We start from the raw sequence: 23,447 nt of genomic DNA on the forward strand, positions 1-23,447 counted from the left end.
GTCTTTAGGCAAAAAGCAGCTCTGATTTTCCAATTACAGACATTCCTGCTGCTTTTGGTGCAGGCAGGAATTTCTTTCTTTTCCTTTTTTTTTAGCAGCTTTGCACCCATCCCCCCCCAACCAAGCCTGGTCTTTCCTGGTCCAAAGAACCCACCCCTTCCTCGACACACATGCACAAACCACACTTCAGCAGTACATTCCACAAACACTGCGAATGCCAAACGAGGGAATGCTCCATTTTTAGAGGTTCAGGGGCTTAGGAAAGTTGATCAGTTGCTGTAACGAAAGGCTTGACTTGGGGTACTCTTTGTTATGTGAAAGGTCCTGGCGACCACGTGTCCCAGTGAGTCATGACATCAGGCGAATTACTAGCACGCGTTGAGGAAAAGGAAAAGGTCATTCCAGCTCTGTCTTGAAGGTCAGAGCGGGATGTTTGGACTGTGATCACCTCAAACATCTCAAAATATCAGGTTTCATTTTTGTCCACAGCGGAGGACTCATTCGGGAGCGGCAATTAGGGGCGATTACAGACCAATGGGGAAGTCATTTGTAAAACGAGTTTGATGATTAATTGAGTAGGACACCACGCTCCTCATAAATATGCAGGCAGTTGATGTATGAGCTAAAGCTCTGTTTATTCTCTTCAGCGTAATATTTGGCCAGCCATCCCTACAGTTTAGTACAGTTACCAAATCTGTCAGCGCTGATAAATGCCTGAAGTATTTTGTCACTCGCTGCATTGCTTTGTATCTGTCACTTTTCAGATAGCGGAAGATGTTCTGCGAAGGCAGGAAGATAAATCTCACAGTCGGGGCCGCAATCTGAAAAAGTATTCATCACTTAAGTGTTTGACTGGAGCTAATGACCCCTGCTGAACGCAGAGATTAGTGCAAGGGGAGAGACATGCTTTTGCATTTAATGTGTTGATGTGTTCTTTTCAAATTAGCTTTCTGCCTGGCACCTAGTGTGAAGCTATCTCTGTACTGTTTCAGTGTTTTTATTGTGTTCCGCAATCCTGGAATTACAATATTTATTTCATACGTTTGTTTTGTTTTTTTCTCCATGCCCGGCTACCTCATCTCCAGCAGCTTCGGTTCTGTGGTTGACCGAATCATCAGGGAGACAGTCCGCGGCAGACTGGGAGTTTCAGAAAATAAACACCATTCATATGTGTGATTTGAACAGTTAACTTCACAGCAGGATCCACAGTACTCTATGAGAAGCCAGCTCCGGCAGTTTAACTTAACGATCAGAGCAGTAGAGTTCAGGAGAGGCAAGAGCTGCGAAGTGTAGACGGATCCAGGACCTTTGCGAGTATGAGAACCGGAACTGTGGTCAAAGAGGTTCTCATTACGGTATGAAACTGAAACCTTCTGAAGGGAAGATCTAGGGGAGCGGTTTCCAACCCTGCAAAAGTTCCAGCTCTAATGCATCCCACCTGACCCATGTAATCACTGCCTTTGAAAGCCAGTGATTAGCTAGATGAGGCGTCTTGTATTTGAGTTGGAAGAGAATCCCACAAGAAGAAGAAGAGAAGAGTGGCTGATGACAACTGGTTTGGGTTGAGAAGATGGCATACATGAGCTGCGAGTCGAGAGTACAGTTCGTCTGTTGGTCACAATGCTGGGTGTGTGAAATGGATCCATTCTCCTTTCTTGTGAGCTCCACAAAAGGCGCAAAGGATTTTGAGGAACATTCAATTATTCAATTAAGACCTCAGAAGAAGTAAGGGCTAATCCTAACTAATCCAAAATGAATGGGTTGGAATAATAAGATAAATAATAAGAAGAAGATAAATGAACATCTGAACATCCCACCATGTGGTCTGTCATTATCTAACAAGGACTGTGCTCCGAACCGTTCAGTCCCGTAAGATTGCTTAAGATTCACCCTCAGACCACAATTCCATTATATTCCGTGAATGTCTTGAGAAAGAGCGGATAAAAACAACGCGGCTCTACAAGAAACATGGCTCTGCGTCACATGACAGTCTGGCATTAGAGAGCTGCTATTTCCTTTCATTCTCCATTCAGGCACCCCGAGTGCCACAAATGTTTTATTATCCGTGCACGTATTCATGCAGCCTCCCTGGTACAAATTGGGCGCTCCATTTTGTTTGTGCCAGACGCATTGTCGGGGCGAGGGCTTTGCGTTTCCTCAGCTCTCAGCTCAGACGGTTTTAATGGGGCTTGGGGGCTCCTTTTTTTTTCTCTTTGATTCTCTGCCTTCCAACTGCCATCATCCAGATGTGCCTCCATTTGGGAGAAGAGGAACTTGACATAGAGGCATGTCAGACGTCCTAGCCAGAACGAGCCATCACATAGGGAGCCTCGTGGTTTCATGATGCAGGTTGCGTAATTGGAAGGGATGCGCACGGGAAAAGAGATTGGTCAGAGCTTTCGGCTTTCCAGAGCTATCCGTTCAAAGCTCGGGCCGCGCAGTCTCGCCTGCCACATGTTAGCGTGTTACCGAGCTCTGCGATTCCTGCCCACAGTCTGTTGTTAATCATTCGCTTTAGACAGGACGGATGAGTTTGGAGGGCCTGGTGGGGCAGCTCATAATTAATTAGTCTCGACACCAACAAACACCCAGCGTGAGTGGAACTTTAAAGCCAATTGCGGTGATTACGGGGGCTAATAGTATTAGGAGCTGAATGAAGTGTGGCGCGGGGGCTGGAGGTGGCGAACAATGAGGGCTCGTTTGTGTTTGACCCTCCCTTCGAATCAATCAAACGGATGATTAAAAGCATTAGACTAAGAGAGTGGGATTTCTCCAAACTGAAACAGCCGTTAATTATTTTGTTCGTGGAATAGATCACGGCTTGTAATGTGATTAATAGTAGTAGTGTGTAACCTGCTGATTGTGGCGGAGTACAAAAGAATGATAACGTCGGTTAATGCATTTTATGTAAATAAGCCGCCCGTTCCGACTCGGTGTTGTGTCACACAGCTCTGATCAATTGGTGGCTGAATTCCAAAAAAATAGCAATGCTTCAGTTTTGCCAACCAAGGCAAAAACTCACCACAGTGCAGAATAGCACATAACCAGCTAACCTCACGACTGATAACCTCAGTATGACTTCTGTTAGGCTCCAACAATGGCCTAACAGCTTGCATATGTCACAGCTGTCAGATCCTCTAGGAAGCTTGAGAAACCTTTCATGTTTCTTTACTTCTGGTTAATGAAGCACATTTTGCGACCCATATGGAGGCAGTGAGGGGAAGGCCTCATTTGAAGTACATTGAAAACAAATGAAACTGAATCTCTCCAATGAAAGTGTGTTATTTTACATATCCTGGAACCTGGAATATGGACTTCTATCTGTATATGAGCTGTAGCTGTAAATTTCAGCTGTTCTCAATGCAATTGAGGATCTGAATGTACTTGCATGGAAGTCAGGAATAGGGGTATGCAGATCCGGTACTCGGTATCAGTTCCGCTCCCCAGTTTACCCCATTCTATCATGTAAATGCATGGTTCAAGCCTTTTATGCCGATATTCTAGGCTTCATGACTCAGGATCAGTGCAACTTACCCTGTTCAACCATTATTCTATAGTCTTTACGAGCAACAACTCCAACTGAAAATTTAAAAGCAAAACATGGTCTAAATTCTGTTAACATTTACATCTCATGTCATTTTTTGGGCATTTTAAAGTGAACAAATTCATGTCAAATCATCAAAAATGAAAGGGTCTACGGGTAAAGAGAGAGAGAATGGTATCCTATCATGCAGTATCAGCATCGAAATTAATAAGAAAAGAAAACACCTGCTTTACTTTCAGTGGAAGTCAAAGTAAAAAACTGTCTTCCGAGTCATTTTGGGAGCTTTTCAATTGGTCTGTTTATCGTGAAAAACTGTAGAAATAGAAAGAAATATACAAGAGATACATGGAAATACAAGGCTTTTGTGTGACAGCGATGATATGTGAGAAGTTACTTATGTTGGGGATTTAAGGTTATAATGAAATGGTTGATAGTCCAGTGGACTCGCTCTGGATTACTGTTACTAGATATCACAATTAGGATGTCACTTTATTGCCATGTTGATCCTCTCCGTTTAAACTGGTTGGCATGTTGACTGGGTCCTGAAATGGATTAAAACTGCCACGGGTAACTAGAGCCAGCATTTCCAGATCAGGTGAATGACACCCTATCCAGGCATGTGTTGTCTTCATTTCAGCATCATATTACTAAAGGCCACAGGGGCCACGGTGGTGTAAGGGCTACTGAACAAGTCCGCACTGGCTTTCACCACGGCACTCTCTCAAACTGTTACCAGACACTGCCTTACAAATGCTGTAATTTGACCAATTAGCCCTGTGGCTTCAAGGAACGCTGCTGAGTGGCCTGAAAACAAAGCCGACCCGCAACCGTGGATTTCAGAGCGTAGGTAAGCCTTGCTGTTGGTGCTGCAGACATCACAGTGTCAAATGATCCCACACAGTCCAGTTTCTGTGCTGTGCTGCTTGTCCAAGCATAAACATCTCCGTCTTCTCTTGTCTTCTCTATATTGTCAGTGTGGGTATTGGAGGGGAGAAGTGAGAATTCTGTCTGGATGCCAAGGACTGCTCATCTGTCAGTCTAAAAGGCAAAAAGAGAGCACTTGCTCATGGATAGGCAGGATTTAAGGAGAAGGCAGAGCAATTTTGGCATGGCCATCAGTCGGGCAGGGCTGCAGTGATTGGCTCGTCGCGTTTCTGGCTATTTTGGGTGGCTCTGAGTCATGGTATCCCTTGGTAACCAAACACACAAGAGGCCAATGAGGCTTTGGCTGGCCTCTTACCATGGCGGTGGAGGGAGGGAAAGGGGGGGGATAAAGAGAACAACACAAACTGACAAGAAATGGAGGTTGGGAAGGAGGGGGACTGAGAGAACAGCAGCAGCATGCCAAACCCAAGCTTATTATCATGCGAGCGACCGTAATCTCCGCCGCCTTCTCCCTGTCTGTTTATCTGGTCTGCGTCTGACTCGTCTCCCAGAGTTCTGGGCTTTTGAGACGAGCGGAGGCCCGCCAGGATTTTTGGAGCCTGTCGAGCCAAACTGCCCAGTGGCCCTGCCAGAACTGCCATTCTGTTTGCAGCAGATAGGAAGTCCTCATTAGAGGACATATAAGTCACTTATGACGGCTGTGGTTTCTTTCTACCTTGCTGGTGAGACGTGTCTCGCATGTCTACATTCCCAGCAGGCACCAGAAAAATGCTGGACTCTGGACCGCAATTTTTGTTGAAATTGAAAATCGGGTTGATGTCAAAACCCAACGTTGAACAGACTTTGATTTTTGGTTGGGGAGCAACGTCACATATCAGTCAAAAACGACATTGGGGGGCTCTGTGTGGCGCAGTGGTCTAATGCGCTGCCACTATGGCCCAGGGGTCGCAAATTCGAAGCCCGAGCCATGCCGATTTGCAGAGGATGGAGTCCAAGAGAGCACAATTGTCTGTCTTCTCTCCAGATGGATAGATGGCGCTCTCTCCCTTCATCACTCTTAAAGTGATGCTGGCTGGAAAAGGTGTCTGTCGGCCGCCTAAGTTTGAAACGAGGCGGTGGCTGGCTTTGCGTGGATGGGAGGAGCCCTGTATAAAGTAATTTCCCTCCTTGTGTCAGGAGCATTAGGTGGGGTTCATTGGCACGACCATATTGGGAGAAAAGTGGAAAAGTGTGACCAACACCAACAGCACAGATCTGTCTAACAACCTTAGAATTTAGCGTTGTGTGGACGTAAACATTATGAAGTTTAGCAGATGGTGGGTTTTAGTCATTAAAACATTTAAACATTAAAACCTGCTTTCAACACGATACCATCTAGATCATCAAGGCTGATTGGCAGGCCTATCACAGCCCTAAGACTGTGCAAAATGTGTTGTGAGACAGTTTTGCCAAACAGACGTTTTTCTTCTCCAATTTTCCAGGTCAACAGCCTACAACAACCGTGTCCTTCTTTTCGGATTATTAATTCCCCATCAGATGCTTCTCCTTTTCAGCAGGCACTTTATCTGCGTGCCATATCAGTGTCATATTATGAATGAAACAGATATTGTCAGTAAGAGGAAAGGGAATAGCATGGGCGGATAATACGGATGACTGTGACTGGCTTTGAGAAATCTGTTGTTCTTCCTTTCCCGTCACTCTCTTCCCATTGATACAGTTTTAATGGGGTTTGAATAATAGGCCTGACATCTTCCATGCAGAGGTTATGCAATCCCTGCGATATTGCTGTGGAGACGAGGGGCGGGAAGAAAATAATGCCATTTAGGCAAATTAAAGGGCGGCCAAGAGACTTGGCACGCTGCGGCCGAGACTGTATCCTGTGGGCCAGGGGAGACCACAAATTCCTCCCAGGATTACAGGATTAAGAATTTGAAAGGTGATGCAGTTTCTCACAGATGGAGGAAATAAAAAGGACAAGGCTGGCAGAGGGGTGAACCACCATTAATGCACGCTCTCCTTTAATTAAAAGCTACTGATTGAAAGATATTGGAAGGGATTAGGCTGAAGGATGATTTCGGCAACACACACACACACAACACATCCTTGGACGCTCTCCCATGGCATGCTGGGATATTTTATTATAAAGGAGTGTGATTGCCCGGGCTGCATAGGGTAGATAAAAGTCTTGCCTCTGCGCTTTTGAGGAGGGTGGATGATGAGTTGCTGTGTGCTGATTACAAATGGGAGGAAGGGCAGAGAAAGTAGCTGCAGATAGAGCGAGAGGTTGACTTCTCAGGAAATACGGTTTTCCGTAGCTTTTCAGATGGCCTGCCAAGTTCCCTGTGGTAATTTTTCCTGTCAAAGGCAGTCGCTGTGGTAATTCCTTTACAATCAGCATACAGAAAAAAGGCTGCAGGCCATGCACATTACTCATAAGCATTAGCATTTCTTTTTCACCCTAAACACTGTGTGTACTCCAAACACACAGTAAAAGATACAGTCGTGTTTGAGTATTCTTTCTCTGCTGTTTACATTGTTCAGCCCACTTTCGCCTTGTTATTAGGAGACAGTGCTTTCACCGCTGCAGGTTGTCAACTCTCAAGAGCACTTACATAAACAGACTTCATTTCACTGCTGCAGGCATCTCTCAGCACATTCATTTGGCTTAAGTCAGAAATCGTTTCGTTTACTGTGCAGGGGCTCAAACAAACCAGGCTTCAGGATGGGCCTACTAAGCGATCCTCCCTCATTGTAACCTGAGTCACACCTCAAGTGATGGTGCCAAAGATCCCAACCCGCGATGTGCACCTTCGCTTTATAAAAGAGGCCTTTGTGGCTCTGTTTAGAGCCGGAGAGCGCGAGGCATCGGGCTGGATGTGTTTATTTTTCAGCTGCTATCATTTTCGTTCCTTCGCGATTAACTCACGACGTGTAGGATCCTTCTGAGAAGTGTTCCTCACAAGTGACACTTGTAGAAAACAAGCCGTTTGTTTGGCCCTGTTTTGAAAGGATGCTGCGAGACAGTTGAAAACTGTGCGACTCCAGATGTAAGCTAATCTGTAACCACAGTACAGACTGCCTCGGTCTCAGCTGCAGCGCGGTAAAATGGAAGTTGACCTGTTGAAAAACAAAACTGTGGTTAAACTTCATCACCGCCTGTAGCTGTTGGCTTTGAAAACAGGATGGCTTTACAGAACATATCCCCGTATCAAGATGCTGATCTTGCAATACCTTATTTCTAACAGACCAAACCGCAGAGTCTCAAAGGCTTGCACAATAGTGCACAGGATTTATATGCTTTTCTTTAGGTGTGTCCCACTCACTGAGAACTTGGCAGTAATGCAATAGCTGTTATCAATAACAACATGAAAGCTCTTTGGTGTTGGTTTTGGCTGTGGAATGTGAATATTACTGCATAAGAATGCTGAGAAGAACAAATGCTGCACAGTTTAGCTCTTTGGGCATTAAGGGCTCTTTCAATTTGTTAATGTACCTTACAGAATAATCTAGTTTTAGCGAGGGAGCCACTGAGTGGAATTGTGCGAGTAAATTCAGCAGTATACACTATATACAGATCACTGTTTAAAAGATACACTCAAGTTGAATTGGCCTGCCTGGATAGCCGACAGAAGCCTGATGTTGAATGCCAAACTGACTCTTTTTTTTTTCTTTTGTTTTTCAGACCTATGAGAGGCCTTACAGACTTCAGGTTCAGAATGAAAGCAAAGTGACGGACGTCCTTGGGGAGAGCACGAGACCAAAGCATGAGCCCAAGAACAACGACATTCACCAACTGGATTGGACAAAGCCAATATTAAGAGAGTCAGCATCCCAAGGGGACCATGGGAGAGACCCAGAATCAAAACAAGAATCAACATGCATTAACAAGAGCCTTCTGTCAGAGGTCAACACCTCCTTCTCAAAGCCCCAGGTTAAAAAGGTCACAGAGGGTTCATCAGGAAGCATTTTTGCCTCGGGAATGACTTGTCCAGGTTCTGACTCACAGGCGTCTTCACCAGCTGATATAACATTGAGTCCACCAGCAGACTCGAACTCCCTGATTTATCCCTCTTTCAGCAAAGAGAGAGGTTTGCAGGAGGTCACTGAGCAAGTTTTCGGGAACATCAAGCGGAAGTACGGCAGGAGGGATACAATGCGGGCTCTGACCACCCATAACGCAGATCTGCTGTGGGTGAAAAAGATCGACAAGGAGAGCGAGAACCCAGCTCAAGACAACACCAAGAATAAACAACTATATAATGGGGATAAAAGTGAGACTCTGAGAGAAGAGGCAGAAAAATCAACAAAGAGGGCAGAGGATGAGGCCAAAACAGTGTCAAGTTGTGTTTCACATCATACAGACGAACCTAAAGGCCGAAAGAAGAAGAACAGGAGGTTAACTGAGGCCGGCGTCTCTTTGGAAGATGCGCAAACGAATAAAGTAGAAATAAAAGATACTTGTGACCAGGCTGCTACAAAACCTAAAGTGGCAAACAAAATGGAATTAAGTACAGCAAAGCAATTTGGAGTGGATTCACGCAAGCCAGGGGAAGAGAGTGCAGTTTCAATAACCAGTGTGGAGATGACCGAGAATAGGCACAGGAAGAACCTTGTGGGGAGACCGAGATCAATGTCTGATCCGGAGAGGGACGCAGAAGGGAGGCAATCAAAAGTCAAGGACAGATGGTCTTATTTAAAATCCAAGAGCTCTGCTGCTCCCCGTAAAGACATTAATCCAGTGCTGCCTATTGAGGAGCCACCTTCTGCTTTCCCTATTACACCATCCAGCCCACTCTACACCAACACCAACAGTCTGACCGTCATTACCCCCATTAAGAAGAAACGGGGAAGGCCCAAAAAACAACCACTGCTTACAGTTGAAACAATTCATGAGGGGACGGCAACCAGTCCAGTTAGTCCCATCAACCAAGACTCCTCAAGCACTTCGAAACGAAGGAGGAAGAAGCATAATCTTTCCAAACTGGTGCAATTAGCCTTAAACAAATCGCCCACTGCACAACAATTGAAACTGAAGAAAACAGGCCAGGTCGGTGTACTTAAAAAGAGAACAGCCAAGAAAATGAAACTAGTTAAAATGCAGAGCATTCTGAACGAACTTTTGTCCTCTTCTAGCAGCGGCAATCTGGGTCTGAAGTCCAGTGTTCCAGGTACCAGTGCCATGTCAACTGTGGCATCGACAATCGAGGCCCGTCTAGGCAAGCAAATCAACGTCAGCAAGCGCGGGACTATTTATATAGGCAAAAAACGAGGGAGGAAGCCCAGAGCGGAGTTGCAGGCCCAGCAGGATGAGCACAAAGCCAGTGATGAGCACTTGTTGCCTGTTGCAAGTCAGTTTGAGAACCTTCTAGTGCCTTCTAATCCATCGCCCATAACCAGAATGCCTTCTCCCAGGGTCATGCAGTCTCTCTCTGCTCAATCCTTAGCAGGTGGGGTGGTGCACCAAGTCACCACGGAAACCAGCCAGCACGACCTGAAGACCATGCCAAATCTACAGCCTATCAGTGCATTGCCCACAAAAACTCAGAAGGGCTTGCTCAGCAGCAATTGGAAGCTCTCTCCTCCAAGACTTATGGCCAACTCGCCATCTCATCTGTCAGAAGTGGCCTCCATCAAAGAGATCACCCTGTCCCCCGTTAGTGAGTCCCACAGTGAAGAGACAATCCCAAGTGATAGTGGCATTGGCACGGACAACAACAGCACATCAGACCAGGCTGAGAAAGGTCCAGCGTCTCGCAGGAGGTACTCCTTTGATCTCTGCAGTTTCGAGGCAACAGAGGCTGCCACGCTAGAGGCTCAGAGTAAAGCGGCTAGAGGGCACTATCAGAAGCATGCTGCCACAGTTGCGATGGAAAATTTCCTCACTCAAGAGAGCCTTAAGAAGCAGAAGCATCGACGGAAGCGGAAGAGCCTCCCAAGTCGGGACGACCTTCAGTTCCTGGCTGACCTCGAGGAGCTCATTAGCAAGTTCCAGGTCTTCCGAATCTCCCACCGCAGCTACAAGTTTTACCACGAGAACTCCTACCCCAGCATTTTCCGCCTCAACTTTGACCATTACTACCCTATGCCCTACTACCCTTACGATCCTGTGCACTATCTTCGCAGGAGTTCTGAAAAATCAAAGAGGAGGCGTGGCAGGCCGGCCAAATCAAACGAACCAATAACGAAGATGCCTTTCATTCAAGGGTTCGGCTACCCAGTGCCTGGTGGCAATTACTATGCACCCTACGCGATGCCTTACACGTCCATGCCTCTTGCCACAAGTATGATGAACATGGGTTACTACGGGCAATATCCCCCTCCGTTATACCTGTCCCATGCACTTGGATCTTCAGGCTCTCATCTGATGCGGCCACCAGTTCCTCCGCCAAAGTTCCACTCCGGTGGGCTGTCGAGCCTCTCTGCTACCAGCAGACATAGGACGAAGAGCATGGCGCACGAGATGCCTTCTCCCAGGATGGGCGACACTCATCACTCGTCAAGCAGCTGCCTGGCAAGCGTCTGCCTCCACAAGCGCAAACATAAGCATAAGCACAAACACAAGGAGGATCAGCACGCAGTCCCGCAGAGGGAAGATCTCGGTGGCCTCTTCAGCGGAGCGCTGCCTCTATCCAAACTGAAGGACAAGCAGAGGAGCCAGCAAAGTGCAGATGTGTCGTGCAAGACCTCCAGGAACTACTTTGAAGTAGACACGCTCTCGTCGTTGTCCTTATCCGACTCGCAGCACTGTAAACGTGCTCGAGGAGAGCCGCTGAACAACTTCCTGAACATCTGCAGCACTACACAATCACACGAGCGCCTGCGAGCCAGCCAGGACCGGCCACTGGACTCGTTCAAGGGGCAGCACTTACAGGAGGAGGGTCCTAACTTCCGCGGCAGGAGGCACAGCTTGGAGGAGTTTGCAACATACAGCGAGGGAAGCATGGCGCCTTTCCAGAGCGTCAGGGAGGAGCGGGCGAAACAGATGTACCAGCGCAGCAACTCGGCTATAGCAGGTCAGAGAATCTCGGTAGTGGGCTCGTTAGACTGGAAGTCGAAGGAAATACGGGAGGTGTCGAGTCTTTTGGCGAATGATAAAGGCGCAGTTTAAGCCTAGATTTGCATGCAGCCTTGTGGTGGGTCTCACCAATCAGCGTTGTGTGCTGTTCTACAAAACGACAAACAAAAATGCTCATTTGAGCCCTGTTGTTTTGTAGTCAGAACATCTGGCGAGGCAGGCGTAATGCATGGATGGAGACAACTATAATTCACCAATTTCTCTTTCCTCCCTTTTCACCTCTGTTGCTTGCCAATGGTTTTTCTTAGAGATATATTATTCACACATTTTGATTTATTTCCTACTGACATGCAATAAAAAAAAAACTCTCCCTGTGTTAAAAGAGCTGGCCAGCAGCCAGCAGTTTAATGAATCCAGTCTACTCCAGTGGAGGGGAATTGCATGCCCAAGGCTCAGTTAGATTACATTTTTGCTCCTTGGGGAAAAGAAGAGGATGAGTCACATACTGCCTAACCCGTACTACCATCTACCTCCATGAATTAATGCCATGCTTCAAAGACCTTGGATGTCATAGTTAAATAGAGCAGCATGATACATATCACGGAAAAAAGTGTACATGTGGTTTGGTTCCAAAACATGTTTCAGAGAAAGTATGTTTTGATGGATACCAGCTTATTACACCTTTTGGCCACGGTGCTCTCTGGCTTGCTGTGTGGCAGCGCAGGCGAAGCCGACAGCAATTTATATATGCCAATTTGCATCTGGGGGTCGCCACTCATTTCTAGATAATTAGATCGGATATTACTGCACGTTTCGTAGGAAGGCTGTTAATCACTTTCACTAGTGTGTGTATTTATGATGCCATTTGCTAAACCTAAATTAAAAGCATCAGTAAATGTAGCTCAATTGTGGTAGTCCAATCTCCAGCCACATGCTGGAGAGTCTTTAGGCTGGAATATGAAGGAAATACTCATGTTCATGCTTGTATACGGTAGGGTTGACTAAAACGTTTGCACAGCGCTGTATAAATATATGGACACTGACATACTACCCTGTTCTATGCTATTGAGCAAAGCACCAGAACTGTAATCCCACATAATTAAAACGGTAATGTAAAGCTGCGTGTAGCTTTAATAGCTACATTTCTGGCAGAGGAAAGCTAGTGGATGTAGAAGCCTAAACGTCTCCACAAGAAATACGACCCTTTGGCAAGCTCTTTAAAGTAGCCTTGCAGTGCATCGTGCAGCACTGTGCACATATGGTCTGGATTGAGCTTTTGATGGGGCACTCAATGTAAAGATCTTTCAGTACACTAAACCCTTTCTAGCTGAAGCGTGCTTGCTCTTTTAACTATACCCCCCCTTCCTGATTTCCTTGGACAAGAATTAGGCCTGTGTTTAGCAGCTTTCCTGAGGCTTTATTTCTTACATTTTGATACCACGCATGTTTTCTGTGCCTGTTTATTGAATAATACATGTACAGATGTGTGTGTGTGTGTGTATATATATATATATATAATATGGTTGCCATTACTTGCTGTGGACCACAGTGCCAGATGTTAACAGCATTCCAATTCAGACTGCATGAAAAAAAATAATCAGTAGTTGCTGCCAAATGTTCCGTTCTCCTCTAGAAATGCACTTTCTGCTTTACGCTTCATATGCTTTCTTTTTTTTCTACTTTTTATGCAGCAAATTTGAAATCTGTTTAATGTGAAACAGTGGAATTTTTTTTGCTTTAGTGATAGGAAGTGAGCTTATTCCACCAGAGTGTGGAGCAGAGCTGTGGGGACAGCAGCAGGGCGAGGCCATAAATTGGTCGCTCTAATGAAAACAGTGTGTGCAGGATGCAGGTAGAGGTTTCAGGGGATAAATGAGTTGTGACGCTCCCTTTGAAAACGAATGTTGTTGTTTTTTTTCTTTCTTTTCCCTTTTCCATGATTTGTTGGCACTCCGAGAGACTCACTGAGGTTCTCAGTGATAAACCAGGGCCAGAGAAGGAGGGGCTTGCCGTTTCGACCAGCCTGCATATTACTTTATTGAAACCAAATGAGCAGCTGCTGCGAACTTGTTTAGTGATCCTGAGATGGCTTTAGTGGTCTGCTCTTTTTGGTTAGTTGGTCTTATACAGGCTTTAGTTCATTTAGAAATGGGATGTGGACATTTTTTTCCTAAGCTGGCTAATGCCATGCTGGGGCTGAACGGACAGGACATAGGTATTAAACTATGCTGTTATAATCTTGTGTATTAAGCAGAATTATTTAGCAAATTGCTGGGCTGTGATTTGCAGCAGTGGACCAGTGTTAAAGTAGGAGGCTAAGACTAAGCTCATAACAATAAAGGTGCTACAGAGGGTTCTTTGAGGGTTCTTGTCAATGCCATAAAAGAACAAACATTTTTGTAAACGGGTTGAATAATGCATCTTCTGCATCAACTTCTCTTTCACAATATTGAATTATAATGGAAGCAAAAATGGTTTTTCAATTAAATAACTCCAATAATAACTTTGTAGCATTTGGGGGAAAATAACCCACCCATTTGTAGCTCTTCCTAGCATTGGCAATCCTCCCGACACTAGGAGGGAAAGGACTTAACACGTCTCCTCCGATACTTGCAAAGCCTGCCTCTGCATCTTTTGAAACTGGCAGCTGATGACACACCAGCAAACATCGCTCTCTAGGACTCTGGCTGCTGATGGCAAAGCTGCATGTGCCTAGTGGTAGCGTATTACACCGCTGAGCCACTCAGAGCCCGGTAGCACCTTTACTTTAAGAGTACATAGGAAAGCTTGATGATTTCACTCCAGAAAAGCAAACCAGAAAAAGATCTTCCACAGGTCTCTTATTTGTTTTCTCGGATACCTAACCAGATGGAGTGGCAATCAGCGAGAAGGAGTAAGAAAACGAGCAAGTTCTCCAGAGACGTGAGGGGTGCAGGAGGAGAGTTTTCTGATGCGGAACACACATTTTAGGCAGCTTTAGGCTGTCTGAACTCATTTCAGACAAGGCTGCCAGAAACCCAACATTTCCTCTGCTCTGGGCTTCCTTCCAGCGCTCTGACGCGAAGAGAAGAGGCAGTAAATTAATCACTGATGTATCTGAGGCCTCCTAGTTTATTACGCACACTTCCAGAGCCGTCTCTTCAACGCGGAGGTGAGCGCTGGCTGCGTGCACGGAGAGGCAGATAAGAGGGACGCTACCACACGCGCTAATTAAACGCATGGCTGTAGTTATGCACGCGTCAAGTGTAAAGTGCTCTATCGCGCCGTAATTCTTTCTTCTCTGGGGACATCGTTTAAGCGTGTCTTTGACCCTGCTCGTTTAGATGGAGGCTGGTGATGAAGCGGCAGTTTGGAGGCTTTTGTTGTAATGGGATATATAGTCTGTAGTCGTGTGGATGGGTATTAAACAGTTGACACTGTTGACAACTGCATCAGTCAGTACAGGATCACATTGTCCTGTTCAGTTTTCCTGTATACAGCTCACATTAAGCTTGCGACCTATTTGAGATTGTTGAGATTGCCGAACATGAGATCAAAGCGATATCAGCTGGTTATCATCACTTTATGTATTTAGAAAGCGTTCACCAACCCTTGTGTTTGTTGTGCTTCTCTTCTCTTCATCATACAGACCTGGGCTCCTACAAGAAACGGTTCAAGCAGAAAGAGCTGGAGGAGATGCACTGTGAGGTGCGGAAGGTGCACACCTTCTCCAAGATCCTCACCAGCAAGCGAAGCCTGGACCACGTCAACAAGATCCTGAAGGTCAAGCGGCTCCAGCGGCAGGCCAAGACGGGCAACAACGTGGTGAAGCGGCGCAGGGGGAGGCCCAGGAAGCAGCCGCTGCCCGCCGACGAGGGCTTCCTGGCTCAGATGCCCGTGCTGGAGAAATGCGTGGACCTTCCCAGCAAGAGGAGCCTCCACAACGGCCTGGTGCCCGCCCAGCTGGAGTTCTCCAACCACGACTCCATCACGGACGCCATCGAGGCGGTGGTCCACCAAGCCCGGGCGCAGCCCAAGCCGCAAGCTCCGCATGGGTCCAAGCACTGGCCCAAAGCTCAGCCCGAGGACCAGCCGGAGCGGCCGGCGCGGAAGGGCAGAGGGAGCAGGAGGGAGGAGCCAGATCATTAGAGAGCATCAGTGAACAGTGCACTGTGAGTTCGACTTGCACTCCCCACCTTCTGAGCATTTCTAGGCTTTCGCTTTGACAGCTGAGCTACTCTTCATGGGCATTCTCTGAGGATTCTGATGATGAATGTGGTCTAAAGTGCCCCACTTCTTTCATTTTGTATATGCCGTCACCCAGATCTTTTTTATTATTATTTTTGGTCTCCCCCCCCCTCTCCCTCTCTCTCATGGAGAACATTGTTGCTTGACATTGAGCTTTTATTCTCCCAAAGCCGATAACTCAAAGGATGTTGAAACTATGGCTACAGCCATGATCTTACCAGCAAGTGTAAATGAACTTTTACTATAGTACTGTGCACTTTTTGGGGTTTCTTTGCCTTTTTTTTCTCAATTTTTCTCAAGTCAAAGCACAGTACTTAAGGTAAAGACCAGTGTGATGAAATTGGTCGACCGTAAGCCCTAGACGTACACGTATGTATACACGTACACAAACACATATACACAAATATACGCTTGCCTGCGCTCAGGTTTGTTCCGGGCATGAACTAAACGGCAATACCCTTGAACGAGACCCTTCTTAAAACTGTCCTCGATGGCTATAGTTTGATTGTACATAGGAACGTATTCTACAGACATTTCAAAGTGAAAGTATTTTAGAGTTACCTGTACTGTCATCATATCAAATAGAAAACTGTACAATATTCAAATAATGTTTTTAACCAAATACTAGAAATAGATGTGACATACAAAAAAAAGCTTGTGTTCAAATGGACAAAAAAACAAAAAAAAACATACAGTATTTATTAATCAAACCATAACGAAGTGGACTCATCACAGATCGAAGGATTGTATTAGACGACAGACAACAGAGTGTAAAGTCAAACCTTTCCGAAACCTGTAGAGCTGTAGACGTACTCCGCTCATCGTGTTGTAAATGGAAACAATTCTATTCTTGCATTTGAAACCAACACAGCACTTAATCCTTCTCCGTCTCCTTCTCCTTGCAGATGAAGTACTACACAGTGTCGCAGTGATTATTTTTGTTTCAATAACCAACCATATCTGGAAACTATTTTAGTAATATCAGCTGAGCGAGTTCTCTGTCAGTTACTTGGAAAAAGAAGACAGACCCAGAGTAACTGAGTTGCCTTTCCCAGAGTCTATTTGAGAATGTGCCTGCTCTTACTAATAAAGTAATAATAATAATAATAATATGTTGATATACTTGTCAGTATTAGATGTTCATACAACCAAAGTTTCAGTCAAGTTGTGTCTCATTTCTTATGGGTGGATTTTGGGTTTTCTGTGCTTGTAAATGGCATAAAAACATTGGAATGTGTGGAGGTGTAGAATTCACTACTGTATACCGTACGGAAAGCTGCCTAGGAAAATACCGGAAATACATCTTTAAAATGTAGTACAGTTGTTCTAAGCTCTTTTAGAAATGTACATTCAGCTGGTCGTGATGCAGAAAGCTCTTCATTTCGTGGTTTATTTTCTCAGTTGCTTCATATATGTGCCTTATGTTGTCAATAAGTCCATAACATTTCAGGTACCGGGAGCGATGAATGGCAAGAAATCCTAGAGCTTCAAACATGGAGCATACAGAGATTCTACATATACATACATGGTCATGAATGTACATATGCCTGCTGTCTCTCCTGGTCATTAGAGCTGTCGTTGTTTAGGCGCACTTGCGCAACAAAAAGAAATGGGACTGATTGGTCTTACTAGAACCATAATTCTACACTATATGTCCAAATGTTTGTGGACACCCCTTCTGATTAATGCATTCAGCTACTTATAGTTGCCCCATTGCGGACACAGATAGAACAGGACTCTCTGGAGCAGATAAACATCAACCTCTAGGACCAGTGTTTCCCAGTCCTGCACATTTCAGTGAACGCCTAAGGAATGAGGCACAGTGGAACTGTGTTTACTGGAATGATGGATGATGCTCCATCCCATACTTTCAGGGGAGTTGGGATGAGCTAGGGGGGGGTGGTCATTCAACACCTTGAGCTTGCTGATTTTAACAGCAATTCTCCAAAAGAGACAGTGACTCCAACAAAACCAGGATAAACTCTGTGTTTTTAATACCTTTGATTTTGGACGAAACAATGAATGAGCAGGTGTCCCAATACTTTTGTCCATATAGTGTAGGAATCGGAATCTCACAGTGTAGTGTACCATAGTGTTGAGGTGGAGCAGTAATCGTACTAATCTTAAACAAGACCAAACTGTGCTTGCGACAATTCAAAATAGGCCCACAGCGTCCGCTGTTCGCTATAGCACCACTTTAGGGTTGTTATGAGGACATGTAGTACATTCTTGTTTACTATGCATCAGGTTATGCCTGCAAAATTGACAGACATGGAATTACTTTTTGAAGAGTGACTACTTTTATAAGCTTTCTCTCTTGGTTCGGCCCATTTGACAAAGAGGTCTTTATTGTTGAACGTTTCAAATGAAACAATCAGATTTATTAATCTGTAATAATCTGGGTTGTTTTTTTTTCTTTCATTTCTTTTTTTTTTTTCATTCAAATGACTATCATTAGTTCTACTGCAATTCTTATCACTGCATAGGGCAGGAAAAAATCAGCCACTACGCAGCTGAGCCTTAATCATTGTGTTAAATTCAACAAACGAACCCCTGTAAATACTAGAAACGCCTGTCCGTCAACAAACGACTGTCCAGTGCACTAACTGTGCTCACTCGACTCAGAACTGGCTAAGAATCCGTCAGAAATATGGAACGGGCCGCAGCTCACAGCCTGCGTGCCTTTAAATGATTACTTTTTGATAGTAGACCGTTAAATCCGACAATGCTTTACGGTGCGTTAGAGCCAAGAGAAATGGTCTGTATTGGCTGGCAGCTGTGTCCCTCAGCCTGTGGCACTAAATTGGACATTTCAGCATGTCTCTGTTTAGGACTGGCACTTGCAGAGCACCTGGAGACATTGCCAAAAAATAAAGACAGCCATTACTAGAATAGAATGGCTGGGAATGGACAGCAAATGGACAGTCAATCTTACAGTTGAAACCAAATTGTATACAGTAGCAGTATTCCTAAGTGGTACCGTAGATCTTCGATCGATCAAAGGAGGTGTTGATGGCAAGGTGTTTGGCAGCTCATATTTTTTGGCTTCTGATGTTTTAAAAAGAGAAACACCAGATATATTTTTCTCTACCAGCTGATAAAATGGTGCCTTGTGAAGTTAAAATGTAGTGTTTTTTTTCCTTCTTCTTCTTCTTCATTTTTTCCTTTCTTAGATTCTGGCTCTTAAACAATGATAGTGACTCATTACATGCTGTTGTGCGTCCTGTAAATATGGTCCACAAAGGTTTATTCAGTCTGTGATTTCACTAAAGAGAATGTCAGTTCCATCCAAATGTTATCAGCAGCATCACAAATCAGATTCTTAAGCTATTGAAGAAATTCCAGTGCAGATGAAGTATTAGCGGAAGGGGGATGTACTGAACAAGGGCACAACGTGAACTAAAAAGTCAGCGTATTTTGGTTTTTATAGGTACTTTGACCATTTTTGATAATACTTTGAGGTTTTCTGAACCTGCATGCCCTGATTGATTGTATGCACACAAATTTTCCAGACGTCGAATACGGAATTTCAATTTGGAGATCTTATACATTGTTTGATAAGTTTTTTTAAGAACTGGTTTTTAATTCATAAAGCATTTTTGTAAATTGTATGAATATTAAAAAAAAACAAGAAAAAAGCAAATAATGGACATATATAGGAAAGAATAAATATTGAGATACGCAAGCATATGCATTGTACATAAAATGTATGTAGGTATACACCCTCATGTTTTTTGTGTACCTGTGTATACACATTTAAAAGATACGTATACTGCACTGTACATATGTACATACATTTAAGCTCGCATGTGTTTGGTCATATTTGCCGTTCATGATCTTGTAGGGATTTTTTTTTATTATTATTATTATAATTATTATTATTGTTTCTCTTTTAAGCTCTTCTTTTTTTGTGCAACCATCTCAGTGCAGTATTGAGCACTTAAATACACTTGATCTTGTTCATGTCATTCATTGTGCAAAAAAAATTAAAAAGAATTTATCGAAAGTTTGAATCTTGAGTCTTTTTTTAATGCAGTACTCGGTTGTTCATTTATCTGGGGTCAGCTGTGGAGAAGATGGGGCTGGGTGATACGGTTAAAACAGTCTACCACGATATTTTAAGACATTTGCTTAATCATACTGTGTTATTTTGTCAGACAAAATTTACTAATAGTTGCTGCTATCCATATACTCACCTATACTGAGTATAGTGGAGTTTTTGTTAGTTTTGATGTTTTTTTTCCAGATTTGTCACCTATTTTCTCCCCAATTTGGACCATCAATTACCCAACCCATACATACTCTTCCTCCCCCATGGCACGCAATGCTCCGGACACTAGTGTGGTCGGACCAACAGGCCCCATTCGACTAGTGCGCAGTCAAGCCTCTCAGCCGATGGAACATCACCGGGCAAGCAATGCGCCAGGAGGGAAGTCCGCTGGGCCACCTGGGCCCTGAAATCACAAATACAGTATCAGTCAGTATTAGATGTTCATACAAAGTGTTAGTCAAGTTGTGTTTCATTTCATATGGGTGGATTTTGGGTTTTCGGTGCTTGTAAATGGCATAAAAACGTTGGAATGTGTAGATCTGAGATGTAGAATTCACTACTGTATACTTTAGATTTTAAAGACCTATCCAAATACTCTCCTATACTGAGTACAGTGATACCTATTCTATTTTTTCAACCCAATTTAATTTTTATTTGCATATTTTAGCATGTATTGTCGCATATTTTGCATAATGCTGACAAAATATGTCATGATTCCATAAAATATGGTCATACTGCCGACCCGTAGCAGATGACACATTGGTACTGATGGGTATTATAGAGTACAGGCCTAAAATAATGAATCTGATCTGATTTTGTCAAGCCTGAATTAGCACACTTGCATGGAGTGTTCTTTCTGTTTATTCTATATATTACTTCAGTTAAAAATAGCAGGGTTTGTTTGTTTTGTTTTTTAAGTGCAAGTTAACTGAATAATTTGTCAGTAACAACCATCATTTTCCTACATTTTACAGACATGCTTAACTTTGGTTAAAAGTGTTTGGTTGATTTGTGCTTCAAAAGCCATTTTATGCTGCTAAATTTAACACTTGCTGTTTTAAACCTGTGTGTGCGCCACCTAGAGGTTGAAAATTCAGTTCTGCTGTGTCTTTAACTCCATCTTAATTGATGATGTAAGAGTGAGGATTTTTTTTTCTATTACATGGATGAAAAAAAACCTTCCCTATTACATCATCAATTGAGGCGGAGTTACAGAAGTAGCAGACACTCGCACTGGTTGCTGCAGCCACATAGGTGGTAGAAAATGATCAGCCCCCTAACCTGCATTTTTCAAATGTGCTGAGAGAGCAGGAGACCTGCAGATATTGACGGTATGTCTTTAGTCAAGCTTTAAGGAACACTGGATCTGATTTCATTCCTGGCCATGCTTCTAAAATCTCTTTTTCAGAGAGAATTATAGTCATATCATGCCACACGTGCACTCTGCACATTCTTTTTGGTAAAACCACAGCGTTTGGCAAGAGTGTCTGGAAACTCCCGTGTCTGAGTCAAGATCGCAGGGGTGTGATGGTGTTAGCATGTACCCTGATATGTGGTGCTCCCCAACATTTAGCTAAACACTGAGAATCGGCTCGTTGCGATTAGCTGCTGTGAGAATAGTCGAGTGTCTGCTAGTTGTTTCTAATGCGCGCCCATGAGTTTATCAGTCACTACCTGTGTTAGCTAGTAGGCATAGTTAGCTACAGCTGAGCAGCATTACATACAGTTCTCTGATTTACTAAGATTTCTGTTCTGCTGCCAGTTTTAAGTATTTAGGTAGTAAGAAAAGGGAAATAGAATCAGATCAGAATTGAACAAGCCTGTAAATTTAAAGTCTAGAAAAGTAGCATCTCTTAATGACCTGCTATTTTGACTTTTGCCTGAAAAGTAGGTGTACTAGACCTCCTTAGCACCATTGTCTGATTTCCAGCCTGAAACGGGTGAAAAGTAGTATGCTCAGGATGTGACTACGCTGAAATGCAAATACAGCTGAAGCCTTACTCTGCCATTTCACCCTGCACGGCTGCCTTCCGTCAGTGCAATTTGTGCTGGTGAACAATGTAGTGGAGGGAATCCCCACTCATCGAGGTCTGCGCCTCACGCACTCCCCCTCATTGTATTACTCGAACACTGCATGGGAGAGATAAATGGATTGGACCGCGTCCCAGCCATTGGTTGGTGGAGGCAAAGTGAAAAGTGCCTCACCATAGGCTTGTGCCTCTCTGTAAAATTCCTGTTGCCATGGCAGCTGGGTGAACTGCCCAAATATTCTGGTGCAGCGCTTGGCTCGTATAAAATGTCTCAACTCAATCTGGTGAATGCATAAAATTAAGGGAGGCAGACAGACAAGCTGGGGCGTCTTAAGATACTGCGGCTGTGAGCTTCGCAGTCTGTAGCAAAAACGGGGTCAAAACCACACACCTCGATTCAGAGAATCTACAGATAAAAAGGGGGAGAATGAGGCTAAAAGATGGATAACTGTGCGACTGAACCCCATTGCTGTGACTCATCTGTTTAAGCATCGCACTTTTATTCCTATATGGGGATTATATTGGTTATTATGAGCAGATGCACAATATTAAGAAATGATTGGGTTCTTCGGGGACACTGGGAAATGCCTACAGCAAGCTTTGACATGTGAACAGCAAACACAGAGAGAGATGTTGCGCACTCTCTCTTGCACTGCAAACAGCCAGTATCACGGCATCTCATATTACCATCACTGACGCAAAACCTATGCTATTTAGCCTCACAACACTGTAGAGCTCCTCACTGCTGTTTCCTTCAAATGGCAGAGCAGCTTGCCAGGCACTTGCCTGTGTGGGTTGATCACTTAGCAAAAACAACACAAGCTCTTTACACGTCTGAATTTTGTCCAGACAGATGCCAAACCAATGTCTGAGTTCAGTGGATGATTTTCCCACTTTAAGGATGTGGTGAAACCATCCAACAGTGTTTCCTGGCCTGCAGGGAAAGGCCAACGGCTAGAGGCTGTAGCCCATCTGCTGCTATGCATAACTTGAGGTTATCAGAGGTAACTATCAACTCCTGGCTGGATATTTTTGCCACCATGCCAGTACCATGCTGGGCTGAGAAAGATCCAGCAGCCTAATATTTCGAGGTGCACGATGATATCAGACCCAGATCAGTGACGTCAGAAACCGCTTAAACCGCTTAGATGATATTTCAAACTCTTTTGTACTTCTGTACTGCAGAAGAGCTGAATGTTTAACCTGTTAAAAGGTTTTGATTTTCAGACCTGTTAGTCAGTAATATCTATGAATTATTCAGTATCTACTATAAATGATTGTAAATATTTTATTATTTTTAATATAGCTACAGTAGAAGTATTATTTACCATAAATGGTGCGGTATCTACTTCACATGATTCAGTATATACAATGAATTATTCAGTATGTATATACTATAAATCAATTGGTATGCACTATAAAGTGTAGTATATACTAAATCAATTAGTATGCATGACTAAGAATGTAGTATGTACTATAAATCTATTAGTATGCACTACAAAGAATGTAGTATATACTATAAATCAATTAGTAAGCACTAGAAATAATGTAATATGTACTATAAAACAATTGGTATGCACTATGAAGTGCTGTATATACTATAAATCAATTAGTATGCACTACAAAGAATGTAGTATATACTATTAATCAAATAGTATGCACGACTAAGAATGTAGTATATACTATAAATCAACT

At 44.0% G+C, this 23,447-nt stretch overlaps 1 protein-coding gene across 1 annotated transcript in view; it reads left to right on the plus strand.

Annotated features, from left to right (window-relative positions):
- The window catches only part of setbp1 (SET binding protein 1), a 60,942-nt gene extending 41,265 nt beyond the window's left edge, over nt 1–19,677 (plus strand). Inside the window, exons 3-4 of the mRNA XM_072665185.1 lie at nt 8,112–11,442; nt 15,073–19,677. Of these exons, the coding sequence (XP_072521286.1) occupies nt 8,112–11,442; nt 15,073–15,572 (3,831 nt within the window). The 3' untranslated portion in view covers nt 15,573–19,677. The remainder of the gene's footprint in view (nt 1–8,111; nt 11,443–15,072) is intronic.
- Nucleotides 19,678–23,447: the final 3,770 nt, after the last annotated feature.

The sequence above is a fragment of the Salminus brasiliensis genome, chromosome 20 (genome assembly GCF_030463535.1).
Source record: "Salminus brasiliensis chromosome 20, fSalBra1.hap2, whole genome shotgun sequence".
Taxonomy (NCBI): domain Eukaryota; kingdom Metazoa; phylum Chordata; class Actinopteri; order Characiformes; family Bryconidae; genus Salminus; species Salminus brasiliensis.